General features: G+C 47.3%; 6 protein-coding genes across 6 annotated transcripts; 3 read left to right on the top strand and 3 right to left on the bottom strand.

Annotated features, from left to right (window-relative positions):
• Positions 1-612: 612 nt before the first annotated feature.
• On the bottom strand, positions 613-4,117 carry LOC108035442 (sorting nexin lst-4). Its single transcript, XM_017111076.3, has 3 exons — positions 3,218-4,117; positions 1,792-2,444; positions 613-1,200 (listed from the first exon to the last, which is right to left on the bottom strand). Exons 1-3 carry the CDS (start codon positions 3,968-3,970, stop codon positions 909-911), a joined length of 1,698 nt encoding a protein of 565 aa, XP_016966565.1. The 5' UTR covers positions 3,971-4,117; the 3' UTR covers positions 613-908.
• A 698-nt stretch (positions 4,118-4,815) lies between these two features.
• LOC108035487 (sialomucin core protein 24) lies at positions 4,816-8,251 on the top strand. Its single transcript, XM_017111138.3, is given in 2 exon segments — positions 4,816-5,155; positions 6,293-8,251. Coding segments are annotated over 2 exon segments (777 nt in total). The 5' UTR covers positions 4,816-5,082; the 3' UTR covers positions 6,997-8,251.
• An 82-nt stretch (positions 8,252-8,333) lies between these two features.
• LOC108034516 (nucleolin) lies at positions 8,334-9,602 on the bottom strand. Its single transcript, XM_017109440.3, has one exon. The coding sequence runs from the start codon at positions 9,506-9,508 to the stop codon at positions 8,399-8,401; it is 1,110 nt and encodes a 369-aa protein (XP_016964929.1). The 5' UTR covers positions 9,509-9,602; the 3' UTR covers positions 8,334-8,398.
• A 72-nt stretch (positions 9,603-9,674) lies between these two features.
• On the top strand, positions 9,675-10,862 carry LOC108035551 (uncharacterized). The gene is made up of 2 exons (XM_017111220.3): positions 9,675-9,810; positions 9,875-10,862. Exons 1-2 carry the CDS (start codon positions 9,723-9,725, stop codon positions 10,840-10,842), a joined length of 1,056 nt encoding a protein of 351 aa, XP_016966709.2. The 5' UTR covers positions 9,675-9,722; the 3' UTR covers positions 10,843-10,862.
• On the bottom strand, positions 10,797-13,531 carry LOC108035550 (nibrin). The gene is made up of 4 exons (XM_017111219.3): positions 13,463-13,531; positions 12,584-13,399; positions 11,002-12,524; positions 10,797-10,943 (listed from the first exon to the last, which is right to left on the bottom strand). The coding sequence occupies exons 1-4, from the start codon at positions 13,479-13,481 to the stop codon at positions 10,863-10,865; spliced, it is 2,439 nt and encodes an 812-aa protein (XP_016966708.1). The 5' UTR covers positions 13,482-13,531; the 3' UTR covers positions 10,797-10,862.
• Positions 13,532-13,951: 420 nt separating this feature from the next.
• Positions 13,952-17,234, top strand: LOC108035317 (integrator complex subunit 7). Its single transcript, XM_017110890.3, has 2 exons — positions 13,952-15,539; positions 15,595-17,234. The coding sequence occupies exons 1-2, from the start codon at positions 14,070-14,072 to the stop codon at positions 17,128-17,130; spliced, it is 3,006 nt and encodes a 1,001-aa protein (XP_016966379.1). The 5' UTR covers positions 13,952-14,069; the 3' UTR covers positions 17,131-17,234.
• The last annotated feature ends 209 nt before the right edge of the window (positions 17,235-17,443 follow it).

Here is a 17,443-nt window from a genome sequence, read left to right as displayed (position 1 = left end):
AATTATTGTATTATTGTTAACCAAAATCTATTATTACTATTATCTCAAGCTGCGTTATATTATTATTATTAACTCGTGTGTCTGTATATAGCGTTTTTATCTAGATGTATTACACTTAGTGATCCCCGACCGAACCCAAGCCCAAGTCCCATCCCAAGATCCCACTATCCCGACTATCTTATCGCCAGGACAATCCTCGGACCCCTCACCCTTGACCCTTACCAAAAAACAAACCACAACAACAAACAAACAAAAACCGCAGCGCTAAAAGGCAAACAACCAATTTTGTATTCATTCCGAAATGTGTTTTCTTTTTTGTTTTTACTAGTTATTACGCCCGATTATTTATGAACACGATGGAAATGAAAATGGAAATCCCTAACATGTGCAATCTAACATTTATGTTCTAGATACAACAAAAGAAAAACCAAAACACAAGAATCACAAAACTTATTAACGCGAAAATGGCAAAAAGCATGAACATGAACATGAAAAATGGAAAAATAAAGAGAATCCTTTTAGAGAATTTCGCTGATAAAGGCAACAGAATAGCAAATCGCAACCGACTTTTACTTTGTGGTGTGTGCTTTCTATCTATGAAGATGATCCGGGTTCTGTATAAATAAATTTATATTTGCTTTTCAAGTTTAGTGTGTATAATAGGCATATAAAAGATAATTTCTGTATAAATACGCAACTTTTCACTTACAAACAAACATTATCTAATATTTTCCCGTGACAACATTTAGTTTGAATCACGCTTAAAATAAGAGTTCCTTGCTAAGGCATTTGAAATGCGCGCGTGCGAATGTTTTCAGCTATATCTGTGTGGAAGTGTGTGCCCGGTATGGTTTCTTTGTTTCTTTGTGCTCCCAGCCGATCTCCAGGGATATGTCTGCGGGACCCATCTACTCGATCTGGCGACTGGCCTCCTGCAGACGCGCCACCACGCCCTGGTAGAACTTAATCTGCTCGGCCAGGAAGTTCTTCAGCGTGTGCTTCAAATGCGTATCCCGCTCGCTCTTAAAGTGCGTCAGCTCGGCCAGAACCGTGTAGGAGACGACATCCGTGCGCCGGTTGACGTCGTGCAGCTGGGGATTGTTCATCTTGCCCTCGCCGGCCAGTCGCTCGCATTCCTTGCGCTTCTGTATGGCACCCTTGTGCGTGGAGAAGATGTCCGGAAAGCAGTTGAGTACGCCCCTTTTGAAAAGACCAAAATAGAAATTAGTTGGTGGCTCTAGATCATTATGTATACCAAATATAGATGGGAAGTTACTTCATTCTCAAGAAAAAGAACTCGAATTCGTGTGCCCATAAAGGTCAACATACGTAGGAGAGAAGTATCTAAAATAAACTATTGGCAACTAATCGATTTTTCTGGCGAAAGTTTACGTTTAATTAAACAAGTGGCACTTGGGCAAATACCAAAAAACCACAGCGATTTCTAGAACAAAGTGTTTACCGATTAAAGGTAAACAATCTGAACAATAGCATATCAATTGTTTACAATAAAAGGCTTAAAAGACGTATGTACAATTATAAATGTAATATTAAAAGAATTATTTACAATTGCTTTTTTAATTGTGAGTAATGCCAATTATCTCCCATTGCTTTTGCAACTTGAGAACAGACATGCTCATAAAAGGTAAACAATGTTAGTCATTTTAAAACTATCAATACCACTTGGCAATGACAGCTCTTCTTTCCAATTACGAATCAATACAAGTAACAAACAAACTTAAGGAGCGTAGTTTACTAAGCTTGCCATAATATTTTGCCAAACCAACTCACCTGTAGATGTGCAGTCGATCCGAAAGGGGGATCCAATCCTGCTTTGGCTGTTCGCCAAAGTTCTGTCCAATACCGATGAAGATGCCACCGATGCGGCCAACGCTCTCCGAGAGCGGCACCGCGTTCCGGGTGGGTGCACGTCGTTCGTCAATGGCCAACGCCTTGGCTAGGTCAGAAAGTCCATCGCCGATGCGCTGGAACTCCTTTTTACTCTGCGTCATGGAGCGTTTGGCCATGTCGTTGGAAATATTGTTCAGGTTGCGCACGGCCACGTCCATGCTGTGGATGAACTGTGTGCCCAGCTCCAACTGGGCATCCACCTTAGAGTGCAGCAGATTCTTGTCCGGCGGCGAGATGGCGAGGCAGTAGTTGACGCCCATGTAGGGATCGCGTTCCGCCTTGCGCTTGCCGGACTTCCAGATCTTTTCATCGCGACAGGTGAGGAAATGGTACCAGACCTCGCACTTGGAAATCACCGGATGGCGGCACACCCAGTCGACGAACTCCTGCAGCTGCACCCGGCGGTGCTCCACGAATTGCTCTTCATAGCGACCGGAGATCTGCTTGTCCGGCAGCGGTGGCACTGGAATCAGACAGAACTTGTCCACCAAACGTTCGTGCAGCCAGTCGAAATGCTTGTAGCGACGCGACACCTAACGAAAGGGAAACCCAGATTAGATATGACCAATTAATTGTGAAATGTGACATGGAAACCGAGGAAAACGGAGCTGGGGGACTGGGGGTCAGCGGTTGGTGCTGCTGACTCATTCCCCGAGGCGGTTTACAGTCAGAAGCAATCATCGCAGTGGCGTTGGCTACCATTTGGTCAGAATTGCCCCAACAAAGAAGAATTTTAAGTGCTCTTACGACGCTTTAATGCCCTACTTCCTAGTATATCTTTTTAAAGGAGATAGAAATGATTAGAGAACATATTTTATACAAGTTTTTGAAAAACTTTATCGAATTACTATGCTAAAAATAAATTGTGTATGAAATAAAAGCTTTAATATTACATAACTATACTTCAATTCGAAAAGAAAAAGTCAAGTTATACAGAAATTTAAAGTTATCTTAAGATAATTTAATTCCCAAAAGACCTAGACAGTTTAAATAAGATAAGCATAGTAAACTAAGAAGTATATCTACTGTCCAATTAAATTTTATGGACAGAGAGGTCACTTTCGGGTCGATTCAGTTGGGAAAAGTTGGCCGGCAATTAGTGCGGAGTTTCAATAAACAAAGGATGGGCCTTTCGTCCGCTCCGGCAGCGCTTTGTCTTGCCCGCAAGCACATGACCCAGCCCAAATTACCCTTGGCAGAGGGTACAAGTGCACAAAGCACTGCACCCGTAGTTACACACTCACACGGCGAGGAGCTTTATCGTATTGTGATGTTAATCACGGCGCTATTTGTGGGGCCAACTTACGGATATGTTGTTGAAGCTAGGCGTCAGTTGGTAGGCGATGAACGTCTTCATTCCCTTGAACTTCGACTCCTTTTTGGGGCTGGCCACCACCACGGAGTAGGGCGAATGATTCTGCGTCCACTGGTAGATGGAGTCCTCCACCTGTGTGATGTAGGCCATCTCGCATTCGGGTATCTTCTCCTTGGGGCTGGATAGGCCGAGTATATACGAATCGGAGCTCTTGGCAAACATGCCCTTCTTCACGGTCCCGGCCGCTCCAGTTCCTCCGGCCACGGAGGCCAGCGATTGGGTGTCATCGCTGGGGGCGATGGGTAGGTGTTTGTTATCATAGTCGCTGGTAGAATGCGATAATCCGCCAGCGCGGGCAGCCTGACCGGCGGACTTCTGGCCACCTGGTCCAATCTCCGAGTAGGTATCATTGTCATCGCTCCAGTCGTCCTCGTCATCCCAGTTGCTCCCGTCGTCGTCCGCCGTGTGATCGTAACGCGGCAACGGGGGCGAGGCAAACGGATCCGGCACCTGGGGCACCGAGGTGGCACCGCTGGCGCTCAGCTTCTGGGCCTCCGCCGCCGACATCACCTCCACGTATGCGGCCGGGAAGAGGCCGATCTGGCCGCGGGCGTTCTTGCCCTCCCACCAGCCCTCACCCACGTCGCTACGCGTCACCGAGAGCACGTCGCCCGTGGTGATCGAGAGCTCCGAGGAGCCCGGCTCCCCGCTGAAGTCGTACATGGCGCGCACGTACGAGGTCATCTTGGTCCTCTCCTGGTCGTTCCGTTCCGTTCCTCTAGGCGAATTCCAATCCCGTGTCCACAGGGGCCATAAACAGACAAAAAATAGCCACTGATTTCTGAATCACCAAGAGTGAAGTGTGACCAAGGCAGGGATAGCGAAATCAAACTGAAACTTACTTCTTGGCTGAACAATAAGATAAAAGTGCAGTAATGTTCGGATAGGGGATTCTTGTAAGGGATTTTTGGATATTTGGAAGAGTTGATATATGCGTAGCCAACTTCTTTTTGAAAAATATTTATAAACACTTTCGATTCGAGAAGAATGCAATATTTGATTAATACATTTGAGCTGAGTTTCTTAAGTAAGTTTTTAGAATATCCCCAGTTATTTAAGAAATTAAGAGTCATTGAAAAAAAAAACTTTATTTGATACAGTCGTTTAGAACATATCTAAGAACACATATTCTTGATAAACTCAAAATATTATTCCTAGTTCTTAACATTCACGAGAAATAAATTTGGAAAGTATACTTTTACAAAAGCACACCACAAACGTGAAACTCTAGTGGATACATTCAAACTTGTAATGTTAACAAAATTAAACTAAGAAACCTATATATTTAACAAACAATTAGGATTTCTTGTCAAACAAGTTCGATAAATAAAGTCAACGTCATTAATGCGTCTTATTATAAGAGATCCACTGTTAGTTTGAACACGCAATTTAAAAACATTTTTAATAAAACTTATATATACCTTCTGCACATGCCAGCGAAACGGTCACCCTAATAAATCTAGGGAGTCCCCCTACCAACTAGTGGAACAGCCCAGGGCTGCAGCACTCGGCTCAGCTGGCGATGTATCGGGATGCATCGAAGTATCGAGTTGGCACAAAAAAATCTGGTCTTCGTGTCGTGTTGTTCATTCCTTAATTGCGCGTTGCTTTAATTTGTGGGTGAGCGAATCCGGAGCTCGGCGACATCGCCAGTTGTGCAATACTCGATCCAGCGGTATCCGCAGAGCCCCCCCCCACTTGGAAAACACTTTTTTCGGCCGCCCTTGCCGCCCTAGCAGATACTCCAGTTGGCCGTCGCCGAGATTCTATTATATTCTGATTCCTCAGCGACCACAATGAATCGGCAGGCGAAATTCCTAGTCTTGTGCCTCTTTGTGGGCCTCTTCTCGGCGAATCTGTGCGACGAAGGTGAGTCTGGGATCAAATTAAATCGAATTGAAATCGAGTTGAAAACACGGAACACTCATTCCTCAATTATGCACCCACACACACACACACACACGCTTGCATCTGCAGGCGTACGTGTGCGCAAACACTGTCGTGGGGTGAGAGTGTGTGTGTGGGGGGTTTCTAAATGCCAATTCCTATATTGAATATCAATTCTCCGGCCATTTTCTCTTCCTCCGCCTCCCACTGGGGGTAATGTTCTCGTTAAAAGAATTGTCCGACGCTTTCTAAACCAGAAATAAACCTTTTTATATATTTCATCATCTGGGCCATCTTTTCCCAAGAACGAAGTTTCAACCCAGTTTCCGTGGCACATATTTTGTGTCATCATCATCATCTCTCATTTCTTTAAAATAAAATAGAGCTTCAATCGTTTATTGCTTCTTAATCAACATTAATTTGTTTACCAAAACCCTTCTTTTATATGTATTATTATTGTATATTAACCCTTTCTCATACAATATTTGCGAGGTTAATATTTGTATTCATCGCTTTCCTTAAGAAAGTCTTGGAGGTGGTCTTTTCTTTAAAGTCTTTCACATCGAAGTATGACATGTTTTTTGCTCTTATCATATTTCCTTTTTTTAGCTTTTAAGTTCTCGGTGACGCATAGGTTCTCATACACATAAATATTTATCAGTAATTTATTTTGCGCTTTTTATTTTACCAAGCCCAGCATATAGTTCCTTCACAATCAGAGTTTTGATAATTATATATCGTTAATCAAATTTTGCAGGAACTGTCATGCTTTCAAATGAAAAAATGTATGAGAAAATAATTCACTAAAAATAAATATTGCAATTATAATCTTTAACCAGAGAAAATGTCACGTATTTATGTGTTACAAAGAATTATAAGGAATTCTATAATTTGCAAGTATGACAGGATCAATTACTTTTAAATTTTACATGGTGACGATGAGTTCACTTGTGGATTTATCAATTTCACAAATTAATAATAGTTTCAATTGCGGTTATTTATTTTACTCCTACGAACTATATTGTCTTTAGGAAAGATAGTAAAATAGTATTGACACTATGAACCTCAACATATGCATTAAATCATTAACTTACGCCATCACTTTTAATGTCCATGCAGCGGCAGTGACCACAGCGGCGCCCAAGGACACCACCACGGTGGATCCCAAGAACACCACCAGCAGCACCGCGCCGCCGGACACCACCACTCCGTCGACCACACCGGCGACCACCACAACCGAGAAGACAACTACGTCCACGACGCCAAAGACCACGACTGTGCCGACCACTACGACCACTGAGAAGACCACTACTTCGTCTACCACGCTGGCACCCAACACCACCACCACAACAACACCGGCCTCCACGACCAGTACTTCGACCACTCCGCCCACTAATTCGACCACCACCACGGAACCGCCCCATACATCGACCACTCCGGCGCCCAAGCCAGTGCCCTGTGGTCATTTCGACGGATCCTCGTTCATCGGCGGGATCGTGCTGACCCTGGGCCTGCTGGCCATCGGACTGGTGGCCTACAAGTTCTACAAGGCTCGCAACGAGCGCAACTACCACACCCTTTGAGCCGCCACCGCCTTTACGTCGGCCTTCAATGCGGCAGCCGGAGCGGCGGCGGCCAGCAGCAGTGCCGCATCAACGGATGCGGAACGAGTGCGGTTCGTCCAGCCTTCGATACCGCTAAGGTCGCCGCCGGCGCAGCCACCACCACCGCCACCCATCCAGGTGGGTGGCAGTGGGGGCGGTGCGGCGGCAGCTCCGCAAAACTGCTCGCCATCGGCCCGGGATCGGCTGCTGCACACGTAATTTCAACGCGGGGAACACCACACACCACACACCCACACACACACACAATGAATACTACCCAATATAATTGCTATCCAAAGAGATCCCCGGTTCCCAACAACTCACACAGAACAGAAAACAGTCAAGTAAAGTCAACGATAACCCCCAGAGCGGTCTCAGATAGTAGGAGCAGGCTCTAGATTCTTGAATACTTTCCTTATCACTCACATGACCCGAACACAAACCACAAATATTTGTCTTTTTATGCATTGCATCCATATGTAAGGGTACGTTTTTTGCAAAACATCAGTTAATCAGCGAACTTGAGCGGATGTTCAACGCCTTATTGAGGAGCCCGCGGAGCCTGTCACTGGGCGATTCCAAGGGCGACCATGAACAGAGAAATGAATAATGTAATGAGATCGAAACGAAACGAATTGAGATGATGATGAGAGGAGTAAGAACAAATAACAGCAAATATGTGAGACTGCTTGATAGCGAGAAAGTGAACAAATCAGAAAATGGAAAGCGGCTGGCGACGGCTTTGTTTCTGGAATTCATGGAGCTACGAAAGGAAATATAAATTTTGATTATATTTACACAATTTTTGAATAACTAAAATCAATTCTGTCTAGCAACTAAGAATATCTACTTCCTAAACAGCGAGCTATACGAAACGGAAACGCGTTTCAATTTCCTCATTTAACGTGCATTTTTCCCTTTTCATCGTAAAAAATAACGTTTGCTGCGTTTCCCCCACTTATCTATCTATCGATTCTCCTCAACCCGCTCACCCCGGGCCCTGTGTAGTATGGCAAAAAATCAATAAAGCTACTCACGATGCACAGCAACAGGATTTACGGATTGTGGTGCACGGTTGATATGCGTTTATATGCAATATAAACACGTATATAGACCGCTGAGTGGATATTACAACCTGTGGGAGCCCCCCATGTTAATGCATATACGCAAATGTTGAATATTTTGTACTAGAATGGAAACTATACATATGAATTACGTTAACCTACCCGCGCTTACTGTTGGATAAATACACATTTTAAGCTACAAATCGATCACATGAACCCGTCAAGTTTACGCATATGCAAATGAAAACTCTGTGCACATGAAAATCTCATAAGTATATAAGCTAAAGTAACCAATCAATGTATATCCAGTAAATCACTCAGCCGGCTTACTACAAATATATATATATAAATAAATATATCTATGTCTGTATATCGTGTACGATAATAAATATTTTAAAAATTAAAAAGAATTTTCCTTTTAAAGCTTTTCAATTGGAAAGTACTAACAATAATTGTGCTGGGCTAAACAAATATTAGGAGACTAAAACTCGCTTTACGTTTGGTTATACAATCAAAAATGGTTAATTTTATTTAAATTAGAAAACATTAACTACTTTCTACTCCGCGCTTAGTTTCTTTAACTTTTTGGGTGTCTTAATAATAGTGGATTTTTCCTTCGGCGATTTCCTCTTCAGGTTCTCTTTCGGTTTCTCGGTTTTCTTAGTTTTGGGGGATTCCCCTTTCTCGGCCTTCGCCTTCACTTTATCTTCTGGCTCAGCTTTCAGGGCCTTCTTGGCGGGGGATTTCCCTTTATGCGCCTTTCGCTTCAGCTTATCTTTTGCACTCCGCTTTTTCTGAGTGTTGAAGCGCAGTATCAGTGGCGTGCCCGCCAGGCTGAGCTTCTGTTTGATGACCTTGCGTGCATCGTGGGTTGTGGGCAGGGTCACGGTGGCCGCACTGGAGTCACGGAATTTACCCTTGCCCGGCCGTACTTGGATGTCCACCGCCTCTGGGAACAACTGGCGCACTTGTGCCACCGAACTGGTCTTGGGCAGATTGGTAATGACCACCGACGAGGTGAAGTTGCCCTTGGACAGCACCTTCTTGGTGGCGCGCTTCATCAGGGCCTTGGTGCGTTTGTTCTCCACGGATGTCTGCTTTCGGGTCACCAGTTCGTTGACGAAATCATCGGAGTCGGTCTTGGGCAGCGACACAAATATGCCCTTGTACTTGTCCTCACCGCTGGCGTCCTTGATGTCCTTGAATGCCTGATCGCGGTCCTCCTTAGTCTTGAAGTCCACCAGGCAGAAACGGGCGTGCTTCTGGCGGGGCTTCGTGGACTTGAGTACCAGCGGATGCAGAGCCTTCACCTTGGCATTGAATTCATCCACGTCCAGGGGCAGTTTCTGGGGAAAGCGGACGTACAGCCGGGTGCCCTTCAGCTGCTCATACTTGGTGTGGATCTTCTGGTCGATGATCTCCGCTCGGCTTTTGGGCTCCGGCTTGGCATCCTCATCCTCGTTCTCGTCATCATCTTCATCGGATTCGGTGGCACTGGCGTCCAGATCCAGTTCGGCTCCATCGGAATCCTCTTCTTCGGAGTCCTCCGCCTGGAGTTCCTCCTCTTCGGAGTCTTCCGCCTGCTGTTCCTCTTCGTCGGAAGCATCGGAGTCCCCTGACAGCAGTTCCTCCTCCTCTGATGCGCTTTCCACCTGCTTTTTCTTCATGTTTTATAGGAAAATGAAACTGTTTTCTTTTTAAATTGCTTCGCACGTGTACGCTTAGTGTGACCAGAGTGGCCGAATAGCAAAACTCAACGACCCATTTATAGCTAGAATCAGTGTTGTCCACTCTATGGTTTTTTTAAACTAGCCAAATATAGCCAGAGCTCGCAGCACCATTATACTGTTTCTTTTATTTACCTTTTTATCAAACGGCAACATGGAAATGGAAAATCCGTATTTTTGGAATGAATTTGAATTAAAGCAGCCTCCTTTGATGACCCTGCAAGTGGAGGACACGGGTTTTGGTAAGGGGCAACCGTTGGCAGGGAATCAAGATCACTATTGTAAAGGATATCCCCTCCCAAACAGCCAAAAATGTGTTCGTGGTTATCAACAGGTTCGTGCAACAGTTGTCCGAGCCGGAGGCCAAGGATTTCGAGGAGACGGCTGCGTTGATTGGACGTCTGATGGCGCGCCGGAAGAACTCCTTCCGCCACATGCCGGGATTCCGGGCTGTCTGCAAACTGAATTCCGCGCTGTGCCGGCTGCTCCGTTTGGATTTGGCCAGGGATCTGATACAGTTCCGCGGTGCTCTGCCGGATGTGTGCGATGAGGAGTTGGGTGGCGCCATGCCCACGCGAAGCAGCTTCGAGTTTGTTTTGGTGCGCCTGCTGGGCTTCTATCACCTCCACGAGCGGATCAGGGAATGCTGCCTCATGGCGGCCTCCTATTTTACCCAACTTCTGCGCAACAACTACTTCATGGAATTCATCACGCTACTCATTGCCGCCATTGCCAAGATCAGAAAGCTGAGCTCCCTGCAGGCTAGCAGAGGTGCCACTCTATACAATAAACTAAGGCCGCATGTGGCCAACTTTCCGCTGGTGGCCAAGCACAAGTTCCTGGCGGAAGGACAAGCGCTTCCTGCTAAATTAGAACCTCCTAAGAGCACACAGATGCCAGCCACAGCAGCCAGCAACCCCCCTGATTTAGTTCTGAAGCCAAAAAAGGTGGTAACCAAAATGGAAAAAGCCAAACTGGAGGCCAAATCCGATGTGGGCACTGTCATAGCCAGGAAGGAGACACCCTCTCAATCGGTGACCAAAAGCAAATTCAACGAAGAGGCCCTAGCCACTGTGGCGGATGCACAGAAGTTTATTGTGCGCGAGACCAAGGCCAGGAAGCAGAATCCCCCTCCAGAAAGCTGCCTGACCAAGAATATATCCAAGCACGAATGGCTGGCTGCGCAGACGTTGTTTCAGCGCAAGATGACAAAGGATCCTGCCAAGGCTTTGAGTATATTTCGCAAGTTTATTGTTAGTAAAATAAAGCAATAATCAACATAAGAATACAAAAATTATACACAGGTTACAAAGCCATCAGCCAGCTGCAGACTCTTAAGAGCCACAATTCGCCTTTGCGGATGAGGGTTATTATTCTAGAAGGGAATTTAGTATTGTAATCCTTTAATCTGTCTATATTCAAACACAACTTACCTTGACAAACTTCTTAAAGTTCTTGCGCCCGCTGTACTTGCTCACCGAATCCTGAAGAGAAGCATCCACTTCATCTTGAGAGCGGTTAACGATGTTCAGGTTGCACATGCGCACCTGTATGCTGTCCTTCATGGAGGCCAGCCACTTCTCCTCTTCGGGGTCTGCCTTAATAGAGGTTTCCAGCTTAACTTCAGCAGATGTCTCGGATTTGATATCATCGTGCAGCCTGCTACACGATAACCAACCACTGACATCCACTTTCTTGGGCAGCTGCTTTCGCTGCACCACTATGTACTTAGATTTCTTTTTCGTTTCCACCTCGGGCTCAAAGGGTTCGGTCAACACAGAGTCCTGGTCCGCACTATCGATTGGTTCTTCAGAATGAAAGTTAAATAAGCCATCGGTGGAGTCTTCATTGTTTTCCACCTGATTCTTCTTTTTCTTTTTGCTGTCCGCAAAGTTAAAGAGATTTTCACAGTCGTCGCTATCGCTTTCGTTGAGCGGTTCCAGACGCAAACGCTTACGAGGTTGGGTCTGCGACTGCGACTCCAACTGGGAGCTGGCGGTCGGGGGCTGTGATTTTTCCAGAAAGTTGTTAACGCTTACTTTGCCCTTGCCCGCTGACTTTGGCTGGGCAGCAGCAGCCGCTGTTTTCTGAGGAGTTTTTCGGAATGTAAAGAGTTCCACATCGTTATCTTCGTCGTCATCCACAGCCACTGATAGAACAGGACGTTTTGGTGGCACTGGTAGCTTCTCCGGCGGTTGGTTTGTAATATTTGTCGCCACTGATTTGGCATTGAGACGAGGTGATATCCGAGTGGCAGCTACTGCTTCTGGTTTCTTCTTGACCGCAGATGGGGCATCCGCAGCTGATGATTCTGCGGGCTTCTGCAAATTGTCGTTCTCCTCATCTGATGAGTCCACACAATAGACGCGTTTGGCTTTCTTTGCCATGTGCCTATTAGGAGCTGGAACTGGTGGTTGTACAGCTTTGGCTTCATCGGCAGCCTTGCTCCTCCTTGTCATGCGCTGCAGTGGAGCACTAACTGGCGGCTTAACAGATTCCTCTTCATCTGACGAATCCAGAGAAATGCCATTCATTGCTTTTCTGGTTGCTTCCTCGGTGGACACTGGTTTGGCCCGCTTGGATGCAGCTTCTTCCCTCTCGTCATCTGAAGAGTCGACTGCAATGGCATGACTCCTTTTACGCAAGGAACTTTTAGATGTTTGTGGCTCCAGAATGGGCACGGAGGGTTCCTTCTCCATCGCGCATTCATCCGACTCCGGCACCACTAGTTCCGAAATAGGCGTGCCACTGGAGGGCGCGGAATTGCGTTCCGTGTTGGGCACAATGATCGAGGAGTTGAACGCCAACGAGGATGTTACAGACTCTGTGCTGGGCAATGAATCTGAGATGATGAACTTGTGCGTTGGATTGCAGAACTCTTTGGTGGAGCAATGGATCAAGGCCATGCCAATCTCGTACTCCTGGATAATACGACGTCCACCCTGCTCCAGTATATCTAAAGAATATATGTTATTTACTTGATTCTAGAGATTAGTACATTACTTTCAGACCCACCTTGAATGCTATTGATCGATTCAGTGGCCTGGGACTGAGTTGAAGGCACATACTGTACGACTATCACATCCGCCTTTGTTAGGAATGTTTTGCGCACCCCCGAGTTAATATCCTTGCAGGCTGCCCCCGCCTTTTGCACCACCGGTCCGTACATTTCAAAGTGTTTGCGATTCATGAAGACGAAGGTTTTGCCGGCAAAAAGACGGGTGCGTTCGGGTCGCCAAGTGACGTCCATATTAGTGGGCTGGTAATCCTCTGGCCCCGGCCATCCCTCCTTCACATGGACGCTCTGCGCCGCCCGTAGCAACTTTTTCCAGTAGGCAAAGGTCACAATTGGTTTGTTCTCGAGCATGGCGTGCAGTAGTTTCACGGTCACCGAGGCTTCGTTCATGGTGAGATGGGAGCACTCATCGGTCCAGCTAGCGCTCACGATTCCACCCATGGGTTTGATTATTTCCGCCAGCTCCTGGATCTCAGGCCGGGTCAAAGCGGACACGGCGGTGACCATCTTCAGGCGGGTCACCTGCCAAATGCTCAAGTTAGCGCCAAATCGCACGCGAGTTCCATCAGGCAAGGGAGTGATTGTCCTGGGCGCCACTTTCCGGGGCTTCTGGGAGTTTCTGGGGAAGGTGAAGGTGCCATATCGGGAGCCCAGGTCCTCGATTTGCAGGCAATCTTCCTCCTGCTCACCCTGCGGCAGGTGCAACTGCACATGATTCCTACTTATACTCAGATCCTGCGCAACAATCAAATCCGTGGCCAGGCGACCCACGGTGTACGTCTTCTTAACAGGTAACAAAACAAACTTTTCATCATCTGACGAAATACATTAAAATGTTAATAAACAATAATTGTTGAATTTTGATACGATCTACTCGCCTTTTGTTAAAACAAACATTATTTCAAAACAAAGACGAAATTGCTAACTCAAAAATGCAGTGTGACCAAGGTTTAAACAGGGGCTCAAAATATCTACACAGAAAAAAAATATAATAGATGAATAATTTATTAAATAAAGGTTAGTACTAAAAAATATGTATTTTGCTAGAAAAGCATGGTAACCCAAACTTAATGATAACAAGATAGGGACTAGCACCCAATTGCATTTTCTTTTATCAAACAGCCTAATAATAAAATGTGTATCTTAATTTTTTTCGCCAATTATTGTAGTCAAACATCCAGCAATTAAAATATAAATGATGGTTATTTTGCCACTTATTGTAATTACTGAAGTTCTATTTCCAAAATGTAATAATATTTAAGGTTTTGTAACATTTTCGCAAGGTGTGGAATACCCCAATAGAAAAACTATCAGTAAGTTATCAACTATCGATGCACTGTATATCGTTGTTCCCTGCGAATGGCAAATCTAGCAAGAAGAAGCACTTGCAGCCGGTTTATTTTTGTAGCTTTTTGCTTAGATTTATAGGAAAATATTAAAATCCGTATTTATCAACCATAAATGTGACTGAAGACACCTGGAATAATGGCTCACCTCACCGGCACCCGCGTCAGCACCTTCAATGAGAGCTTCCTCAACGAGAATGAGCACGACTCGAATGCCGTGCTCATGGAGCTGGACAAGGGACTGCGGAGCGCCAAGCAGGGAATCCAGTGCGAGGCCATCGTCCGCTTCCCGCGGCTCTTCGAGAAGTACCCCTTTCCCATCCTGATCAACTCGTCGTTCATCAAACTGGCCGAGTTCTTTGTCAGCGGCTCGAATCTCCTGCGCTTCTGGGTGCTCCGCGTCTGCCAGCAGAGCGAGAATCATCTGGACAAGATTCTCAACATCGACAACTTTGTGCGCCGCATCTTCATGGTGATGCACTCCAACGATCCGGTGGCTCGGGCCCTGCTCCTGCGCACTCTGGGCGCCGTTTCCCGTGTGATTCCCGAGAAGCAACAGGTCCATCATGCCATCCGACGAGCCCTGGATAGCCACGACACTGTGGAGGTGGAGGCGGCCATTTATGCCAGCAGCTGCTTCGCTGCCCAGTCCAGTTCGTTTGCCATCAGCATGTGCGCCAAGATCTCGGACATGATTGAGTCGCTGCAGGTGCCGGTGCCCATGAAGCTGCTCCTGATTCCCGTGCTGCGGCACATGCATCACGAAGCCACAACCGCGGCGCTGGTCAGTCGGCTGTGCATGGATCTGCTGCCCAAGTACCCGGCCCAGAGCTTCGTTGTGGCCATTATAGACACGCTCACGCAGTTGTCCTCCCGCACGTTGGTGGGAGTGCCTGGCCAGCTGGATGTCTTGCTGGATTTCATGCAGGATTTGCGAACCCCCGTCCGCATTCAGGTGCTGCGCTCCTTTAACGAATTGGCCGGTCGGCAGAGTGTGCATGCCTGGCCCAAACCAGTGATTGAAGCTCTCATTGGTCGTTTCGAGCTGTGCACCAACTCCCAGGAGCAGTTTCTCTTCCTTTCCATCTTGCTGAAGCTCAGCGAGTGCCCACTCACCTGCCAGCAGCTGCTTCGCGATCATCGCGTGGCCCTGCTCCGCCTGTGCATCCAGTGCATCAGCAAACTGGACGACTACACCACCGCCACACAGGCCATGGCTGTGCTCTCTGTCTTGGTGGCTTTCGGTCTGAAGAAGGAGGCCTACAGTGAGCAGGTAGAGGAGATTCTTCACATGGTCAACCTTCACATGGAGGGACTGCTTCTCTGCACGGCCAAGCGGCCGGAGTGCACGCGCGATCTGCGTAGGGTGTTAACCTACGGCATCAGAATCACCCAAGCTAACGCTGAATTCGGAACCTCCTTCATTGAAATCGTCACCAACACACTGGGCGACAAGGTGGCCTATCCGCCGGCCAATGCGGAACTGATGTGTGAGGCACTCGTGGGTCTCTGCGAGCATTTCCAGTTGCGCAAGTACGCTTTCTCCACGGCAGATGAACTAATTGGCGATGATAACGCCATGGACACCGATGAACCTCACCCACCCAAGGTGACATTTGATTTACAACCTTGATGAAACGTTCGCTTATTGTCTTTAATTATAGGTCAATCCCATGCTGGCCCGCCTGCCGCTCATCTTGCACAAGCTAAACACCATTATCGACCAAGAGAGTTGCGAGCAACAGCTGCGCACCGTGGAAATCTTGAGTGCCTTGGTGCTGCAGACCACCATGGGCTGTTATCTGCCGCAGAAGGTGGTGCAGTGTTTTGAGAAGTGTCTGGGCAGGCTGAACTGCTGGACCCTTTACAGGATTGCGCGCACTGCTAGTCGCTATGGCCACCACTATGTGGCTGCTCACATTTACACCAAGGTCTCCCAGATAGTGATCAGCGATCATATGCACTATTTCCTGGTGGCTCTATCGCAGATCTCGCAGGCCGAGTGCATCTTGAATTATGGCTTAGAGTACGCCTACATGCGAGATAATTATGCACCGAAAGCGGCTCCGGAACCCTTGATGCCGCTGATGAAGCGCCTGGAAACGGCTAGCAATCTTTACCAGCAAGCCCTGGCCAGCCTGCGGGCCTGCTCCTCGCCCCAGCATCCGTGCACCTTTCAGCTGGAGTATCTGAAGATTAGAGCACAGTTTCTGCAGACCCTTCATCTGGCCGTGACCGTCAAGAATGCCCAGGTGATTGTGCCACCGCCGGCGATAGCTGGCAGCTTGGCCCAGAACTCACGGGATTACCTCCAGAAGTTTGGGCACGTCACAAATCAGCTGCGCAAGCTGGTCAAGGCGCTAAAAGCCTGCGAGGAGACCTATGCCAGACTCTACAAGTCATCCTTTGATGCGGATCACGTGACGCTGGAGTTTCTCGAGGTGGCTGAGTTCCAATGTGCTCTTTTTGCCCACATCATCGAATCGATTTGCTATGCCACTCCGCCGGAACCACCGGTTTTCCTCACCACTGGCGATCATCCGGAGACGCGCTACTTCGCCGCCAGTTGCCAGCGCATGGAGCAGATGCAAAAGAATCTTCCCCAGGAGCCGGCTAATGCCAAGACGATAAGCAACAGACACTTGGATGTGATTATTGCACAGATCGAGATAATAACCAAGACCCCGCTTTGTCTGCCGCGCTACTTCTTCCAGATCCTGCAGTCCACGCAGATCAAGCTGTCTGTGAGTCCGCAGCCCAGAAGTGCCACGGAACCCGTGAATGTCCAGTCGGGCAGTAATCTGGTGATCAAGGTCGAGGGTGTGCTGCAGCATTTCAGCAAGCAGCAGAAGCACTTCCGGCGCGTGGAGTCTGTGCAACTGAGTCTGACCTCTCAGTTAATAACACCACCGCCTCGATCCTCCCAAGATTTGCCCAAGCCGGCAGCCAACGACACTGTAACCCTGAATCAGATTGTAAAGCCGCAGAGGGATTTCCTTTCCGGCAGCTTCCTGCTGCCCATCTCCAGTGGCGGGCACTTCCAGGTGACGTTGGAAACATTCGTGGTCGACGAGAACGGGATAACCTGGTGCACTGGGCCCAAGTCGTCGATGGTGGTGCGTGTGCTGGAGGATCCCACCAAGCAGGGAGCTCCAGCGCCAAGCACTTCCCAAGCGGTGGGGCAGACAAGGAGGTTTTAAACCAGAGCTGCTTAGTTATTAGGATTTAATATTTGCTAAAATATTACTGTAAATTAAGGAGGGGTATGTTTGCAGGTATAAATGTCCCTTAAAACGCATATACAACAAAAATGAAATGTTTTATTTGTATAAAATGATTAATCATAGGCTTGGAAATTTATGAATGATTCATCTCCAAAATCCCAATTGGAGTAATTAAACCCATTGATCAATGATTCATCGGGAAACATTTAAAATTCCAATTGGAATATCAAATCCCATTCACCTCCTAACTTCCGCTATATCGATACTATCGTGTGCACCTGGCCCACCC

The sequence above is a fragment of the Drosophila biarmipes genome, chromosome 3L (assembly GCF_025231255.1).
Source record: "Drosophila biarmipes strain raj3 chromosome 3L, RU_DBia_V1.1, whole genome shotgun sequence".
Lineage (NCBI taxonomy): Eukaryota > Metazoa > Arthropoda > Insecta > Diptera > Drosophilidae > Drosophila > Drosophila biarmipes.
This window is presented reverse-complemented; position numbering and strand designations above follow the sequence as displayed.